Genomic DNA, 18,070 nt, shown 5'->3' with positions numbered 1-18,070 from the left:
ATAATTAATCTTAGCTCACTGTCTTACTGCTGCCAGCTTACTTTAAATAATTCACTGTTGGGTTAAAAAAATATGCATAATTTTTTGCTTAAAAAGTGCAAATATGGGACACTTCATATGAAATGTATCTAAAACTGTACAGTAAAAATGTACAGGCAAATTTACAGTATGATAGTAGTCTTAGATGTCCTGAACACGACCTAGTTACCTGTTTTTATTAGATCTCAAAATTTATATTTTTTTGCTTAAAAAGTGCAAATATGGGACATTTATCTTGAATTTTCTCTAAAACTGTACAATAAAAATGTCTGATTTACAGTATTACAGTATGACAAGGTTGTGAACTTTGAAGTTTGCAACCTTCAAGTTTTCAGCTTTCAAAGTTTTCATTTCACGAACTTCAAAGTTCCAGACCTTCAAAGTTTGTACCCTTAAATGTTTGCAACCTTCAAAGTTCACATTTCACAGCCTTCAAAGTCCACAACCTTTAAAGTGCAACCTTTAAGTAACTAGCTGTCAAATAATGGAAGGATTTGAGGAGTTCAATGTTGAATGGAAACTATATTTAGTAGGAAATAAGTATATAGTTGCATTAAATGGATAAAGCCTGAAAAAACAGCTAAAATGGTCCATGTCTAACCCATTTTCCCAAAATGCCCTCACAGTTTATACATTGTTTTTAGTCCTCACAAATATAACCATACAATACACACACATAAACAAAGCAATTTCCTGCAGCCACGTGATTGCCAGTTTATTTAAATAGAATCAGAGTTTACTCTCACATATTTTGATTACACTGAGGTCTGGTTCTGGGGATTTTTTGGTGTGCATCTTTTCAAACTCTGCAGCGATCTCCAGTGCAGTTTTATTCTTGGTCTCAGGAACATTGAACCTCGTGTACAGACCACAGATCATGCAGAAGAACAGAAATATGAGGAAGCAGAAGGCACCCAGATACCGCTGGAAAAAGAAGGATTTTAAATGTGTGAGTTAGTGTTAACACAATTCACCTTCAGTCCAACAGTTTTCATAGAGAAAGAAATGGTGCTTACTACAATGAAAGGGAAGACCATCCCCAACAAAAACAGGCTTGTCCAGTTGAGAGTGCAGGCCAGTGTATATCCAGCTGATTTATAAGACTGAGTTAAGATTTCTCCTGGAAGAGGAGCTATGACTCCAGCTGAGAGACAAGAACATTTTACATCTCAGGAAATAATAAAATGTCCAATGTGTAACATTTAATAGTATATTCACAGAGGTTGAATCTACTTCCCATAAGTATAAGTATGTTTGTTTAAGAGTGCAATCGTTTCAGTTTTCATATGTACTTAAGGCAAAGGGCCTTGCTTTTTGGAGACCGCCATCTTGTGCTTGCCATGTTTGTATGGTAGCCTGAACAATCAAATGTGTGTGTGATAATACATTTTGAAGCAGAAACTTAATACCCAAATAAAGAATTGGGTAAATAAACATCCTTTCTGGTATGCAAAGGCCACTGCAGTTTCCCCACACACTTGAGAATGAAGGAGTGACTGGAGGGGTCCTCAGATCGCAATCTGCAAAACTCAAATTCTTACACAGTGGACCTTTAAATCCTTGATTAACTACACATAACAATATTATGCACACTCCTATATCAGCACATTCTGTACAGAATTATGTTCTTATTAATCGTATTCATAATGTTTTATATATATATGTATATATACATATATATATAAAACATTATGAATATGACATATTATATATATATATATATATATATATATATATATATATATATATAACCATACTGTATATACGTATCTATTATTACATATAGGTAATCATACCTGGTCCAGAAGAAAAAGACACAATGAATAAGAAAATGAGGACCATGCTGCAGTATGGCATCCAAAAGACGTAATCCTGAGGGAAAAAAATATAATCTGTTGATTTCTTAAATTTATGAGTGATTTAATTTACTGTTACTCGTGTTTTGAGCATCATAATATGTAGAGCTATACTGCAGTCAATGATTTAGTGGTAACTCACTTGTAGGGACAGAGTGATGGTGATGAGAACCAGCATCACAGACACAATCATGTATCCTCTGAACAGCAGCACCTTCTTCCCTATGCTCTCGATAATCAAGAACTGCAATATTGAACACAATTTCACCAGCCGACCAAATAAGGAAGAAATAACTGCACAAGATGTTTTCTGACTAGAGAAGGGACAGGATATTACACCAAACGTTCAAAGCCACTAATGGACCATAAAAGTGATGTGAAATTACCAGCATTTTTGGGTGATTTGTGTGACATTACATCACACCAAAAAAAAAAAAACATAGAATATATACTATGACATATTGGGTGATTTCAGAGAATGAAAAAGTCATGGTTAGTATGTCGTCCAAGATGTGAAAAAAAGTCAAAGTATAGTATGTCAAACCTTATGGACTGTTTCTGTTGTATGTTGTCCTAAATGACACTAAAACATCATAGTATAGTACGTCATCCGAAATCACCCAAAGTCATACTATAGTATGTCGTCCAAAATCGGTCAAAAAAGTCATAGTATCTTATGTCATCCAAAATAAGTAAAAAATGTCATAGTATAGCATGTCGTCCAAAATCAGTCAAAAAAGTCATAGTATAGTATGTCGTCTAAAATCGGTCCAAAAAGTCATAGTATAGTATGTCGTCCAAAATCGGTCAAAAATGACATACTATAGTATGTCGTCCAAAATCAGTCAAAAAAGTCATAGTATAGTATGTCGTCCAAAATCAGTCAAAAAGGTCATAGTATAGTAAGTCGTCCAAAATCAGTCAAAAAAGTCATAGTATAGTATGTTGTCCAAAATCGGTCAAAAACGTCATAGTATAGTATGTCGTCCAAAATCGGTCAAAAACGTCATAGTATAGTATGTCGTCCAAAATCTGTCAAAAAAGTCATGGTATAGTATGTCGTCCAAAATCGGTCAAAAAAGTCATAGTATAGTATGTTGTCCAAAATCTGTCAAAAACGTCATAGTATAAGTATGTCGTCCAAAATCGGTCAAAAACGTCATAGTATAGTATGTCGTCCAAAATCGGTCAAAAACGTCATAGTATAGTATGTCGTCCAAAATCGGTCAAAAACGTCATAGTATAGTATGTCGTCCAAAATCGGTCAAAAACGTCATAGTATAGTATGTCGTCCAAAATCGGTCAAAAAAGTCATAGTATAGTATGTCGTCCAAAGTCGGTCAAAAAAGTCATACTATAGTATGTCGTCCAAAATCTGTCAAAAACGTCATAGTATAGTATGTCGTCCAAAATTGGTCAAAAAAGTCATAGTATTGTATGTCATCCAAAATAAGTAAAAAATGTCATAGTATAGTATGTCATCCAAAATAAGTAAAAAAAGTCATAGTATTGTATGTCATCCAAAATAAGTAAAAAATGTCATAGTATAGTATGTCGTCCAAAATCGGTCAAAAACGTCATAGTAAAGTATGTCGTCCAAAATCGTTCAAAAAAGTCATAGTATAGTGTCGTCCAAAATCGGTCAAAAACGTCATAGTATATATAGTATGTCGTCCAAAATCGGTCAAAAACGTCATACTAAAGTATGTTGTCCAAAATCTGTCAAAAACGTCATAGTATAGTATGTCGTCCAAAATAAGTAAAACAGTTCATACTATAGTATGTCGTCCAAAATCGGTCAAAAAAGTCATAGTATTGTATGTCATCCAAAATAAGTAAAAAATGTCATAGTATAGTATGTCGTCCAAAATCGGTCAAAAACGTCATACTAAAGTATGTTGTCCAAAATCTGTCAAAAACGTCATAGTATAGTATGTCGTCCAAAATAAGTAAAACAGTTCATACTATAGTATGTCGTCCAAAATCGGTCAAAAACGTCATACTATAGTATGTCGTCCAAAATCGGTCAAAAAAGTCATAGTATTGTATGTCATCCAAAATAAGTAAAAAATGTCATAGTATAGTATGTCGTCCAAAATCAGTCAAAAAAGTCATAGTATAGTATGTCGTCCAAAATCGGTCAAAAACGTCATAGTATAGTATGTCGTCCAAAATAAGTAAAAAATGTCATAGTATAGTATGTCGTCCAAAATCGGTCAAAAACGTCATAGTATAGTATGTCGTCCAAAATCGGTCAAAAACGTCATAGTATAGTATGTCGTCCAAAATCGGTCAAAAACGTCATAGTATAGTATGTCGTCCAAAATCGGTCAAAAAAGTCATAGTATAGTATGTCGTCCAAAGTCGGTCAAAAAAGTCATACTATAGTATGTCGTCCAAAATCTGTCAAAAACGTCATAGTATAGTATGTCGTCCAAAATCGGTCAAAAAAGTCATAGTATAGTATGTCGTCCAAAGTTGGTCAAAAAAGTCATACTATAGTATGTCATCCAAAATCTGTCAAAAACGTCATAGTATAGTATGTCGTCCAAAATCTGTCAAAAAAGTCATACTATAGTATGTCGTCCAAAATCGGTCAAAAACGTCATACTAAAGTATGTTGTCCAAAATGACAACAATACCCCCCAAGGTTGCAGGGAACAGTTGTTCCAAACAGGACTAGAACCCCGGTCTCTTGTCTGAAAGGCAAGAGTTTTACCACTACACCAACTTTATGGGCTCAAGTTGCTGTATGTTGTCCTACATGACACTTAAACGTCATAGTATAGTATGTCATCCAAAATCGGTCAAAAACGTCATACTATAGTATGTCGTCCAAAATCTGTCAAAAACGTCATAGTATAGTATGTCGTCCAAAATTGGTCAAAAAAGTCATAGTATAGTATGTCGTCCAAAGTCGGTCAAAAAAGTCATACTATAGTATGTGTCCAAAATCTGTCAAAAACGTCATAGTATAGTATGTCGTCCAAAATCGGTCAAAAACGTCATACTATAGTATGTCGTCCAAAATCTGTCAAAAACGTCATTATAGTATGTCGTCCAAAATCGGTCAAAAACGTCATAGTATAGTATGTCGTCCAAAATCGGTCAAAAACGTCATAGTATAGTATGTCGTCCAAAATCGGTCAAAAACGTCATAGTATAGTATGTCGTCCAAAATCGGTCAAAAAGTCATAGTATAGTATGTCGTCCAAAGTTGGTCAAAAAAGTCATACTATAGTATGTCGTCCAAAATCTGTCAAAAACGTCATAGTATAGTATGTCGTCCAAAATCTGTCAAAAAAGTCATACTATAGTATGTCGTCCAAAATCGGTCAAAAACGTCATACTAAAGTATGTTGTCCAAAATGACAACAATACCCCCCAAGGTTGCAGGGAACAGTTGTTCCAAACAGGACTAGAACCCCGGTCTCTTGTCTGAAAGGCAAGAGTTTTACCACTACACCAACTTTATGGGCTCAAGTTGCTGTATGTTGTCCTACATGACACTTAAACAGCATAGGATAGTCTGTCATCCAAAATCGGTCAAAAACGTCATACTATAGTATGTCGTCCAAAATCGGTCAAAAAAGTCATAGTATTGTATGTCATCCAAAATAAGTAAAAAACGTCATAGTATAGTATGTCGTCCAAAATCGGTCAAAAAAGTCATAGTATAGTATGTCGTCCAAAGTTGGTCAAAAAAGTCATACTAAAGTATGTCGTCCAAAATCGGTCAAAAACGTCATAGTATAGTATGTCGTCCAAAATCAGTCAAAAAAGTCATAGTATAGTATGTCGTCCAAAATCAGTCAAAAAAGTCATAGTATAGTATGTCGTCCAAAATCTGTCAAAAACGTCATAGTATAGTATGTCGTCCAAAATCTGTCAAAAACGTCATAGTTAGTATGTCGTCCAAAATCGGTCAAAAACGTCATAGTATAGTATGTCGTCCAAAATCGGTCAAAAACGTCATAGTATAGTATGTCGTCCAAAATCTGTCACAAACGTCATAGTATAGTATGTCGTCCAAAATCGGTCAAAAACGTCATAGTATAGTATGTCGTCCAAAATCTGTCAAAAACGTCATAGTATAGTATGTCGTCCAAAGTTGGTCACAAACGTCATACTATATAGTATGTCGTCCAAAATCTGTCAAAAAAGTCATACTATAGTATGTCGTCCAAAATCTGTCAAAAACGTCATAGTATAGTATGTCGTCCAAAGTTGGTCAAAAAAGTCATACTATAGTATGTCGTCCAAAATCGGTCAAAAACGTCATAGTATAGTATGTCGTCCAAAATCTGTCACAAACGTCATAGTATAGTATGTCGTCCAAAGTTGGTCAAAAAAGTCATACTATAGTATGTCGTCCAAAAAGTCATAGTATTGTATGTCATCCAAAATAAGTAAAAAATGTCATAGTATAGTATGTCGTCCAAAATCTGTCAAAAACGTCATAGTATAGTATGTCGTCCAAAATCTGTCAAAAACGTCATAGTATAGTATGTTGTCCAAAATCTGTCAAAAAAGTCATAGTATAGTATGTCGTCCAAAATCTGTCAAAAAAGTCATAGTATAGTATGTCGTCCAAAATCTGTCAAAAACGTCATAGTATAGTATGTCGTCCAAAGTTGGTCAAAAAAGTCATACTATAGTATGTCGTCCAAAATCTGTCAAAAAAGTCATACTATAGTATGTCGTCCAAAATCGGTCAAAAACGTCATAGTATAGTATGTCGTCCAAAATCTGTCAAAAACGTCATAGTATAGTATGTCGTCCAAAGTTGGTCACAAACGTCATACTATATAGTATGTCGTCCAAAATCTGTCAAAAACGCCATAGTATAGTATGTCGTCCAAAGTTGGTCAAAAAAGTCATACTATAGTATGTCGTCCAAAATCTGTCAAAAACGCCATAGTATAGTATGTCGTCCAAAGTTGGTCAAAAAAGTCATACTATAGTATGTCGTCCAAAAAGTCATAGTATTGTATGTCATCCAAAATAAGTAAAAAATGTCATAGTATAGTATGTCGTCCAAAATCTGTCAAAAACGTCATAGTATAGTATGTCGTCCAAAATCTGTCAAAAACGTCATAGTATAGTATGTTGTCCAAAATCTGTCAAAAAAGTCATAGTATAGTATGTCGTCCAAAATCAGTCAAAAAAGTCATAGTATAGTATGTCGTCCAAAATCTGTCAAAAACGTCATAGTATAGTATGTCGTCCAAAATCGGTCAAAAACGTCATAGTTAGTATGTCGTCCAAAATCGGTCAAAAACGTCATAGTATAGTATGTCGTCCAAAATCGGTCAAAAACGTCATAGTATAGTATGTCGTCCAAAATCTGTCACAAACGTCATAGTATAGTATGTCGTCCAAAGTTGGTCACAAACGTCATACTATATAGTATGTCGTCCAAAATCTGTCAAAAAAGTCATACTATAGTATGTCGTCCAAAATCTGTCAAAAACGCCATAGTATAGTATGTCGTCCAAAGTTGGTCAAAAAAGTCATACTATAGTATGTCGTCCAAAAAGTCATAGTATTGTATGTCATCCAAAATAAGTAAAAAATGTCATAGTATAGTATGTCGTCCAAAATCTGTCAAAAACGTCATAGTATAGTATGTTGTCCAAAATCTGTCAAAAAAGTCATAGTATAGTATGTCGTCCAAAATCTGTCAAAAAAGTCATAGTATAGTATGTCGTCCAAAATCTGTCAAAAAAGTCATAGTATAGTATGTCGTCCAAAATCTGTCAAAAACGTCATAGTATAGTATGTCGTCCAAAGTTGGTCACAAACGTCATACTATATAGTATGTCGTCCAAAATCTGTCAAAAACGCCATAGTATAGTATGTCGTCCAAAGTTGGTCAAAAAAGTCATACTATAGTATGTCGTCCAAAATCTGTCAAAAACGCCATAGTATAGTATGTCGTCCAAAGTTGGTCAAAAAAGTCATACTATAGTATGTCGTCCAAAAAGTCATAGTATTGTATGTCATCCAAAATAAGTAAAAAATGTCATAGTATAGTATGTCGTCCAAAATCTGTCAAAAACGTCATAGTATAGTATGTCGTCCAAAATCTGTCAAAAACGTCATAGTATAGTATGTTGTCCAAAATCTGTCAAAAAAGTCATAGTATAGTATGTCGTCCAAAATCAGTCAAAAAAGTCATAGTATAGTATGTCGTCCAAAATCGGTCAAAAACGTCATAGTATAGTATGTCGTCCAAAATCTGTCAAAAAAGTCATACTATAGTATGTCGTCCAAAATCTGTCAAAAACGTCATAGTATAGTATGTCGTCCAAAGTTGGTCAAAAAAGTCATACTATAGTATGTCGTCCAAAAAGTCATAGTATTGTATGTCATCCAAAATAAGTAAAAAATGTCATAGTATAGTATGTCATCCAAAATAAGTAAAAAATGTCATAGTATAGTATGTCGTCCAAAATCAGTCAAAAAAGTCATAGTATAGTATGTCGTCCAAAATCGGTCAAAAACGTCATAGTATAGTATGTCGTCCAAAATCTGTCAAAAACGTCATAGTATAGTATGTTGTCCAAAATCTGTCAAAAACGTCATAGTATAGTATGTCGTCCAAAATTGGTCAAAAAAGTCATAGTATTGTATGTCATCCAAAATCTGTCAAAAACGTCATAGTATAGTATGTTGTCCAAAATCTGTCAAAAACGTCATAGTAAAGTATGTCGTCGAAATTGGTCAAAAAAGTCATAGTATTGTATGTCATCCAAAATCTGTCAAAAACGTCATAGTAAAGTATGTCGTCCAAAATTGGTCAAAAAAGTCATAGTATTGTATGTCATCCAAAATAAGTAAAAAATGTCATAGTATAGTATGTCATCCAAAATAAGTAAAAAAAGTCATAGTATTGTATGTCATCCAAAATAAGTAAAAAATGTCATAGTATAGTATGTCGTCCAAAATCGGTCAAAAACGTCATAGTAAAGTATGTCGTCCAAAATCGTTCAAAAAAGTCATAGTATAGTGTCGTCCAAAATCGGTCAAAAACGTCATAGTATAGTATGTCGTCCAAAATCGGTCAAAAACGTCATACTAAAGTATGTTGTCCAAAATCTGTCAAAAACGTCATACTATAGTATGTCGTCCAAAATCGGTCAAAAAAGTCATAGTATTGTATGTTGTCCAAAATCTGTCAAAAACGTCATAGTAAAGTATGTCGTCCAAAATCGTTCAAAAAAGTCATAGTATAGTGTCGTCCAAAATCGGTCAAAAACGTCATAGTATAGTATGTCGTCCAAAATCGGTCAAAAACGTCATACTAAAGTATGTTGTCCAAAATCTGTCAAAAACGTCATACTATAGTATGTCGTCCAAAATCGGTCAAAAAAGTCATAGTATTGTATGTCATCCAAAATAAGTAAAAAATGTCATAGTATAGTATGTCGTCCAAAATCGGTCAAAAACGTCATACTAAAGTATGTTGTCCAAAATTTAATTAAAAACGTCATAGTATAGTATGTCGTCCAAAATAAGTAAAACAGTTCATACTATAGTATGTCGTCCAAAATCGGTCAAAAACGTCATACTATAGTATGTCGTCCAAAATCGGTCAAAAAAGTCATAGTATTGTATGTCATCCAAAATAAGTAAAAAATGTCATAGTATAGTATGTCGTCCAAAATCAGTCAAAAAAGTCATAGTATAGTATGTCGTCCAAAATCGGTCAAAAACGTCATAGTATAGTATGTCGTCCAAAATCGGTCAAAAACGTCATAGTATAGTATGTCGTCCAAAATTGGTCAAAAACGTCACAGTATAGTATGTCGTCCAAAATCGGTCAAAAACGTCATAGTATAGTATGTCGTCCAAAATCGGTCAAAAACGTCATAGTATAGTATGTCGTCCAAAATCTGTCAAAAACGTCATAGTATAGTATGTCGTCCAAAATCTGTCAAAAACGTCATAGTATAGTATGTCGTCCAAAATCTGTCAAAAAAGTCATAGTATAGTATGTCGTCCAAAATCTGTCAAAAAAGTCATAGTATAGTATGTCGTCCAAAATCTGTCAAAAAAGTCATAGTATAGTATGTCGTCCAAAATCTGTCAAAAACGTCATAGTATAGTATGTCGTCCAAAGTTGGTCAAAAAAGTCATACTATAGTATGTCGTCCAAAATCTGTCAAAAAAGTCATAGTATAGTATGTCGTCCAAAATCTGTCAAAAACGTCATAGTATAGTATGTCGTCCAAAGTTGGTCAAAAAAGTCATACTATAGTATGTCGTCCAAAAAGTCATAGTATTGTATGTCATCCAAAATAAGTAAAAAATGTCATAGTATAGTATGTCGTCCAAAATCAGTCAAAAAAGTCATAGTATAGTATGTCGTCCAAAATCGGTCAAAAAAGTCATAGTATAGTATGTCGTCCAAAATCGGTCAAAAAAGTCATAGTATAGTATGTCGTCCAAAATCGGTCAAAAACGTCATAGTATAGTATGTCGTCCAAAATCGGTCAAAAACGTCATAGTATAGTATGTCGTCCAAAATAAGTAAAACAGTTCATACTATAGTATGTCGTCCAAAATCGGTCAAAAACGTCATACTATAGTATGTCGTCCAAAATCGGTCAAAAAAGTCATAGTATAGTGTCGTCCAAAATCGGTCAAAAACGTCATAGTATAGTATGTCGTCCAAAATCGGTCAAAAACGTCATACTATAGTATGTTGTCCAAAATCGGTCAAAAACGTCATACTATAGTATGTCGTCCAAAATCGGTCAAAAAAGTCATAGTATTGTATGTCATCCAAAATAAGTAAAAAATGTCATAGTATAGTATGTCATCCAAAATAAGTAAAAAATGTCATAGTATAGTATGTCGTCCAAAATCGGTCAAAAACGTCATAGTTAGTATGTCGTCCAAAATCGGTCAAAAACGTCATAGTATAGTATGTCGTCCAAAATCGGTCAAAAACGTCATAGTATAGTATGTCGTCCAAAATCTGTCAAAAACGTCATAGTAAAGTATGTCGTCCAAAATCGTTCAAAAAAGTCATAGTATAGTGTCGTCCAAAATCGGTCAAAAACGTCATAGTATAGTATGTCGTCCAAAATCGGTCAAAAACGTCATACTAAAGTATGTTGTCCAAAATCTGTCAAAAACGTCATACTATAGTATGTCGTCCAAAATCGGTCAAAAAAGTCATAGTATTGTATGTCATCCAAAATAAGTAAAAAATGTCATAGTATAGTATGTCATCCAAAATAAGTAAAAAATGTCATAGTATAGTATGTCGTCCAAAATCGGTCAAAAACGTCATAGTTAGTATGTCGTCCAAAATCGGTCAAAAACGTCATTGTATAGTATGTCGTCCAAAATCGTTCAAAAAAGTCATAGTATAGTGTCGTCCAAAATCGGTCAAAAACGTCATATTATAGTATGTCGTCCAAAATCGGTCAAAAACGTCATACTAAAGTATGTTGTCCAAAATCTGTCAAAAACGTCATACTATAGTATGTCGTCCAAAATCGGTCAAAAAAGTCATAGTATTGTATGTCATCCAAAATAAGTAAAAAATGTCATAGTATAGTATGTCGTCCAAAATCAGTCAAAAAAGTCATAGTATAGTATGTCGTCCAAAATCGGTCAAAAACGTCATAGTATAGTATGTCGTCCAAAATCGGTCAAAAACGTCATAGTATAGTATGTCGTCCAAAATTGGTCAAAAACGTCACAGTATATATAGTATGTCGTCCAAAATCGGTCAAAAACGTCACAGTATAGTATGTCGTCCAAAATCGGTCAAAAACGTCATAGTATAGTATGTCGTCCAAAATCAGTCAAAAAAGTCATAGTATAGTATGTCGTCCAAAATCGGTCAAAAAGGTCATAGTATAGTATGTCGTCCAAAATCAGTCAAAAAGGTCATAGTATAGTATGTCGTCCAAAATCAGTCAAAAACGTCATAGAATAGCATGTCGTCCAAAATCGGTCCAAAAAGACATAGTATAGTATGTCGTCCAAAATTGGTCAAAAATGACATACTATAGTATGTCGTCCAAAATCGGTCAAAAAAGTCATAGTAAAGTATGTCGTCCAAAATCAGTCAAAAACATTATACTATAGTATGTCGTCCAAAATCAGTCAAAAAGGTCATAGTATAGTATCTCATCCAAAATAAGTAAAAAATGACATAGTATAGTATGTCGTTCCAAAATCAGTCAAAAAAGTCATAGTATAGTATGTCGTACAAAATATGTAAAAGAAAAAGTCATACTATAGTATGTCGTCCAAAATCAGTCAAAAAAGTCATAGTATAGTATGTCGTACAAAATATGTAAAAGAAAAAGTCATACTATAGTATGTCGTCCAAAATCAGTCAAAAAGGTCATAGTATAGTATGTCGTCCAAAATCAGTCAAAAAAGTCATAGTATAGTATGTCGTCTAAAATCGGTCAAAAAAGTCATAGTATAGTATGTCGTCCAAAATCGGTCAAAAATGACATACTATATAGTATGTCGTCCAAAATCAGTCAAAAAAGTCATAGTATAGTATGTCATCCAAAATCAGTCAAAAAGGTCATAGTATAGTATGTCGTCCAAAATCAGTCAAAAACGTCATAGAATAGCATGTCGTCCAAAATCGGTCCAAAAAGACATAGTATAGTATGTCGTCCAAAATTGGTCAAAATGACATACTATAGTATGTCGTCCAAAATCGGTCAAAAAAGTCATAGTATAGTATGTCGTCCAAAATCAGTCAAAAACATTATACTATAGTATGTCGTCCAAAATCAGTCAAAAAGGTCATAGTATAGTATCTCATCCAAAATCAGTCAAAAAAGTCATAGTATAGTATGTCGTCCAAAATCAGTCAAAAAAGTCATAGTATAGTATGTCGTACAAAATATGTAAAAGAAGTCATAGTATAGTTTGTCGTCATAAATGACAACAATACATCCCAGCACGGGGAGAGGTTGGAGAGAATAGTTGTTCCAAAAAGGGCTTGAACCCGGGTCTGTTGTGTAAAAGGCAAGAGTTTTACCACTACACCAACCTTATGGACTGTTCTGTTGTATGTTGATAAATGACACTAAAACATCATAGTATAGTATGTCGTCCAAATTCAGTCAAAAAAGCCATAGGTTAATATGTCGTCCATACCATTTGGAAGACATAATAAACTATGACTTTTTTGTCACATTTTGGACGACAAACTAAAGTATGACCTTTTTGGGTAATTTTGGATAACATACAAAACTGTGACCTTTTTGGGTGATTTTGTCTTTGTATGTCGTTCAAAATGACACCAAAACATCATAATAGTATAGTATGTCGACTAAAATCACCCAAAAAGTCACAGTATAGTACTCATACTAAGTGGAAGTATGAGTGAGTAGAAGGAGTTGAAAGATGTATGAAAAGATTTCTTCATTCATTCCTATTGTGAAAAGGGTTAGGGTTAAACATTGCAAAACACTGTATTTTGGGAAAACTAAAATATATCCGATAATGTCCTAATTGAGATGAACGTGGTGATTTCTCAACGAAGAATGTTACTTACACAAGCAAAAGAGGCGGTCACCTCACACAGCCCTGTCCCCAAAGCAGCGTAACGTAACTGCTGCTCCTGGATTCCTGCTGCACGAAACACATCAAAAGAGTAAAAGTACACCTGTGGAGTGAAGACTTTGGATTATCGAAATGTTTTGTACATGTACAAATACATGTAATGCTTCTTATCATCACAGTACAGCAATAACATGGTCATATAATACTCCTCATGTGAGAATGTGTTGTAAAAAAAAAACATCTTATTTCTACGGTCATAGTTTGGTAATAACAATTTAAAAAATGTGTGTGTGTGTGTGTGTGTACGGGACATCAGGGAGGATTCATTCAAGTTCATAATCTGGTAATTATCAAATTAGATTCACAAAAGAAATGTTCATGTGAAGGTAGTTATCATTATCATCACCAGCCTTTAACCTGAACATTACTTTAGAAATGATGTGGTGTGACTGACATATTACCATGCTATTGCCATGGTTATTCCCAAGCTATAAACTGCATTAGACAAAGTAAAGTAAAGTGTTACCCAAACACTGTAAAACATTTGTGTGACAATCTTACATCCCAGTATCTGCATAATAAACCACAGCATGTGTTTGACACAAAGTTGATCATTATTATGTTGCATAAGTTTAAAGAGGTGGTGAAATCTCACAGCATTGATGCCACAGAGCTGCAGTCCAATGAAGGTAATGATGATGGTGATGAGCTGCCAGCGCATACTTTTGTCCCGAAACAGGTCCATCAGTGAGCGGCTGCTGACGTTCTGCATGGAAACGTTCTCTTTCATCATCTCGTCCATCTCCCTGGTGTAGTCATTGTTGCCCCACAGCTTCCTCAAAGCTGAGGGTCAAAGAGCGAAGCACCAGATTTAGGTGGTGATGATCATTGTTTATTGAGACAATCCCAGTAATGTTCTTCTACAAATGATAAAGTATTGGGAAAAAGTAATATTTGGGTGTAATGTACCTTTGAGTTGAACAATAAGATCAGGTTCAATGTTTATTTAGACACTTGTAGACACTTAAAATACAGGGTAAAATTTAAATAAATTAAAATCAACCACTAAAAAGCACGGTCCATGCGGTGGAGTAGTGGTTAGCACTGTTCCCTTGAAGTAATTTTGAAATCCCAAGCAAAAAAAGCAAAAACCTAAAGCTAAACCTAAAAACTTAATGGCCTGGGCAGCTCTGATATGAACAGGGAGCCTTTAGGAGCAGTCCCTTAATGGATTTTCTTGCTGTAGGACATTATGTCATCATTATTAAACATTGAGCTGAGTTAAACTTTAATTCACTTGTAAATTCTACAGTAAAATAGCTTGAAACTTCCCATTAAGAAGGGGAGGCCAGATTGAGAGCTTTTCGTACCGTTCTCACAGGCCTGACGATCTCCTCTGTTCAGGAGCAGGAAGCTGGGAGACTCTGGAAGGAAGGGAAGTGTGGCGAGCTGAAGTAACGCCGTGAAGCCGTTGAAACCGAGCAGCCATGGCCATCTCTCTGCTGTACCAAGTAATTCACTGCAAGAGCAACAACAGCTCAGTATCACGCAACAGTGGCAATATCATCATCATCAGTCATACAAAGGGAGGCATCCAAGTCTCAGTAATAATGTTTTTGAATGTTTAGAGCAGATCTGTCAAACGGGCGGCCCTCGATAGATTACATGTGCCCATGACCTACTCTTCATTTACACACAATGAGGTGATAGAATATAGACAGAATATTATACTTATTAAAGCTCTAGGACAAATACCATTGGTGCAAAATTGCCAAAATCTGAGTCGGCGTTCAATCCAAGATGGCGGCCAACCTGTTGGGTAACCATAGGCCCTCATCGACTTTTTTGACCGCCGCAACCTAATAAACATGTTGATGCACGTTAATGTTTTCAGCCCCTTTTTACACTTCCAATTTTGGACGCCCATTCACCGAACCACTTTCAGACGAAAGGATTAATTTCAAGGAAAAATAAAAAGAAGAAGAATAAAGAGAAGAATAATTCCTTCAGTCTTAATAGGGTCGGACCCTAAATATATTAGTCTTAGTAGCAATAATAAGACATTCGGTTGTAATTATTAAATGTATTACATTCAGCATTAAATTGTGAGCTTGGTGTTTTAATCACAGTTGTCCACATTATTATTTACTGACTTTTTTTAATGTATTTCTCTGCTTTTGATATTAATAGATTCATATGTCATTATTGGGAAGTATACATTTTTCCAAATCAAAACAAGCACTTCTACTTTGAAATTCATTGAAATATCATATTGCCAACCCTTTACTAAACACTTTTTTCCTCCCTTGACCAGACTAGACACCCAGGTTATTTTGATCATTAAATAATTAAATAAAAAAAGGACAGATAAGAAAACACAAGAGAACAGTGTCCAAGCAAAACTGTGCAAGTAAAATGCTTTTCAAACAGAATAAACATACACGATATTTATCTGAAACTTACAAATATCCTCTCAATATTAAAATGAAAAGAAGAGTGGAGGTACATAACTTAAGAAAAGAAGGGGAAAAAACACAACCCTATCAGATTAAGAAAGCATATTCATCACAATTCATCACAAATCATCCTCATACAAGTATTTTAGAAAAATGTCTTGTTTAGCTGTCATTTAACTCTTTGTAGATGTTGCCGCATCCTGATGTCGTCATTATTAGAACTGATGACTTGATAAAACTTCATTACAAATCATCTTGAGGGAAACTGTTGTTACATTTCACAAAGAAGTGTAAATGTTATCCTCATGGTGGTGCTAGAGGAACAGTCAGAATATCACCACGGTCAGCTGGATTTACTAGTTAGAGTTGTTGTTTTTTTGTTGTTTTTTTTAAACGTCTGTACAAAATGCTATTCATCCAAAAGTCACTTCAATGTGAGGGGAAAAAGTGGTATGGACGGATCGGCTTTCCTTTAGCCCACGCTTGACCTGTCATGTGATCTGACCAGCACCTGATCCCCTCACCTTTCCCCTGCACAGTGTGTGTTACGCCCGGACTCCTTACCTGATCCCCAGCAGCTGACCGCAGAACTTCCCAAAGGAGATGAAGGTAGCGACGGTGACGCCCACCATTCCTCGCAGCCTCTTGGGCGCACATTCAATGAGGTAGATGGTGTGAGCACAGAGACTGACTCCTGGAGGCGTACACAAGAAGGGAAAGACACATGGAATTATTGACAAATGATCTGAATGAAACTAAGACATTGAAGAGTATAAATAGAAAGTGATAGAGGTGTAATACTAGATTTACCTGAATTGATGCCATAGAGAATTCGTGCCGCCATGATCATCTCAAAGGAGAGCGCTTTTTGGCTCAGGAGCATCAACAAGGCTCCGAGTATAGCCACAAAGTTGTTTAACAAAAGGCATCTTTTCCTGTAGAGCAGGGAGACAGAAACGTCCGTGTTTGAGGCAGATAATCCAAAAATTGAAAAAAATAAGTTTTTTAATGCTACATTAGCTGCAGCAGCATCACTAACCGGCCATATTTGGACACCAGTGGACTCGCCGCCAGCGACCCCACTAACCCTCCGATGCAGAAAATGGAAACAATGAAGGAAAAGATGAGAGACACCTGCCACGACTCCAAGGAGACGCCGTACCTCTGCACGCACGTTTCGTTCACCAAGTCCATTATGAACTGAAAACACCACGTGCACAGTTAGTGCCAAGTTCATGTGACATACACTTGTACTTTAACCTCACTTGGGTGTGTGTTAACCCAAAAACACACTTGTACATCATTAAATGTGCTGATTTTGTTTGGTAGTTCGACTTACAACGGAAGGGGAAGTCAACACAGACACAGAGAATCCATACTGAAACGTGCCTCCTATGCCAGCGATAAAAATTGTAGCTATTACAACAGGCAGGTCTAACTGCAGAAAAAGAGAAATTGACTTTTACAGGCAACATTTCTTTACATAAACAACAAGAACAACCTTTCTACCAATTATTATTGTTATTATTATTATTATAGTCCACATTCCCATTAACACTTAGCCCAAGGCTTGCATTTATCATATTTGTGTGTTGAATTTTTTATGTTGGCTCAGCGAACAGCAAAGCAATCAGTCACAACCTTTAATGAAATAGACAATTTAATTAAAATGAAGTTTTTTTTTTTTTTTTTTAAGTTTTAATTGAAACCCTGGCTGTCACACGTGTATCCCGAGAGAGGTCGAGACATAAATGATCATGATGGTGATGTTGCTTATTATTAATAAACGTTAAATGTTTCTTACCAGGAGTTTTAAGTACTGAGTCATCGCTGAAGTCTGGTCGTCACTGTCATGTCCCAAAATGTTATAAGACGTTCACACTTTGAGACTCTGGTGTGGCCCGAGACTTGAAATGATTAACCTTGTGCGATGAAAAGTGACAAAGCAAAAGTTCTCTCCAACAGGGAGGCTGTGCTCTTGTATTTGGTCATTTATTTATTTGTTTATTTATTTATGACCTCGTTAGAACCTTTCGAGGCACAAACACCAACCTTGTTGGGACCCCCTCGTGGAGACCAAAACCTGGTCCTTATGAGGCAGAAAATCTTTTCTGAGGAACTGATTTAAGTTTGACTCGTGGTTAGGTTAAGGTTAGGGTTAGG

The 18,070-nt window shown here is 35.1% G+C and overlaps 1 protein-coding gene across 1 annotated transcript; it reads right to left on the bottom strand.

Annotated features, from left to right (window-relative positions):
* Positions 1 to 728: 728 nt before the first annotated feature.
* On the bottom strand, positions 729 to 17,801 carry slc2a11l (solute carrier family 2 member 11, like). Its single transcript, XM_058617682.1, has 12 exons — positions 17,712 to 17,801; positions 17,247 to 17,345; positions 16,947 to 17,107; positions 16,718 to 16,842; positions 16,472 to 16,601; positions 14,822 to 14,970; positions 14,107 to 14,294; positions 13,444 to 13,554; positions 2,038 to 2,139; positions 1,836 to 1,911; positions 1,056 to 1,183; positions 729 to 963 (listed from the first exon to the last, which is right to left on the bottom strand). The coding sequence occupies exons 1-12, from the start codon at positions 17,733 to 17,735 to the stop codon at positions 769 to 771; spliced, it is 1,488 nt and encodes a 495-aa protein (XP_058473665.1). The 5' UTR covers positions 17,736 to 17,801; the 3' UTR covers positions 729 to 768.
* Between the last annotated feature and the right edge of the window lie 269 nt (positions 17,802 to 18,070).

This window comes from Solea solea, chromosome 19 (assembly GCF_958295425.1).
Source record: "Solea solea chromosome 19, fSolSol10.1, whole genome shotgun sequence".
In the NCBI taxonomy this organism is placed as follows: Eukaryota; Metazoa; Chordata; class Actinopteri; order Pleuronectiformes; family Soleidae; genus Solea; species Solea solea.
This window is presented reverse-complemented; position numbering and strand designations above follow the sequence as displayed.

Coding starts and splice junctions, on each gene's coding strand:
- slc2a11l (XM_058617682.1), bottom strand. CDS start 17,735: ATGACTCAGTACTTAAAACTCCTG. Junction 1,912..2,037: donor CCATCACTCTGTCCCTACAA/GTGAGTTACCAC, acceptor TTTTTCCCTCAG/GATTACGTCTTTTGGATGCC. Junction 964..1,055: donor TGGTCTTCCCTTTCATTGTA/GTAAGCACCATT, acceptor TTCTTTTTCCAG/CGGTATCTGGGTGCCTTCTG.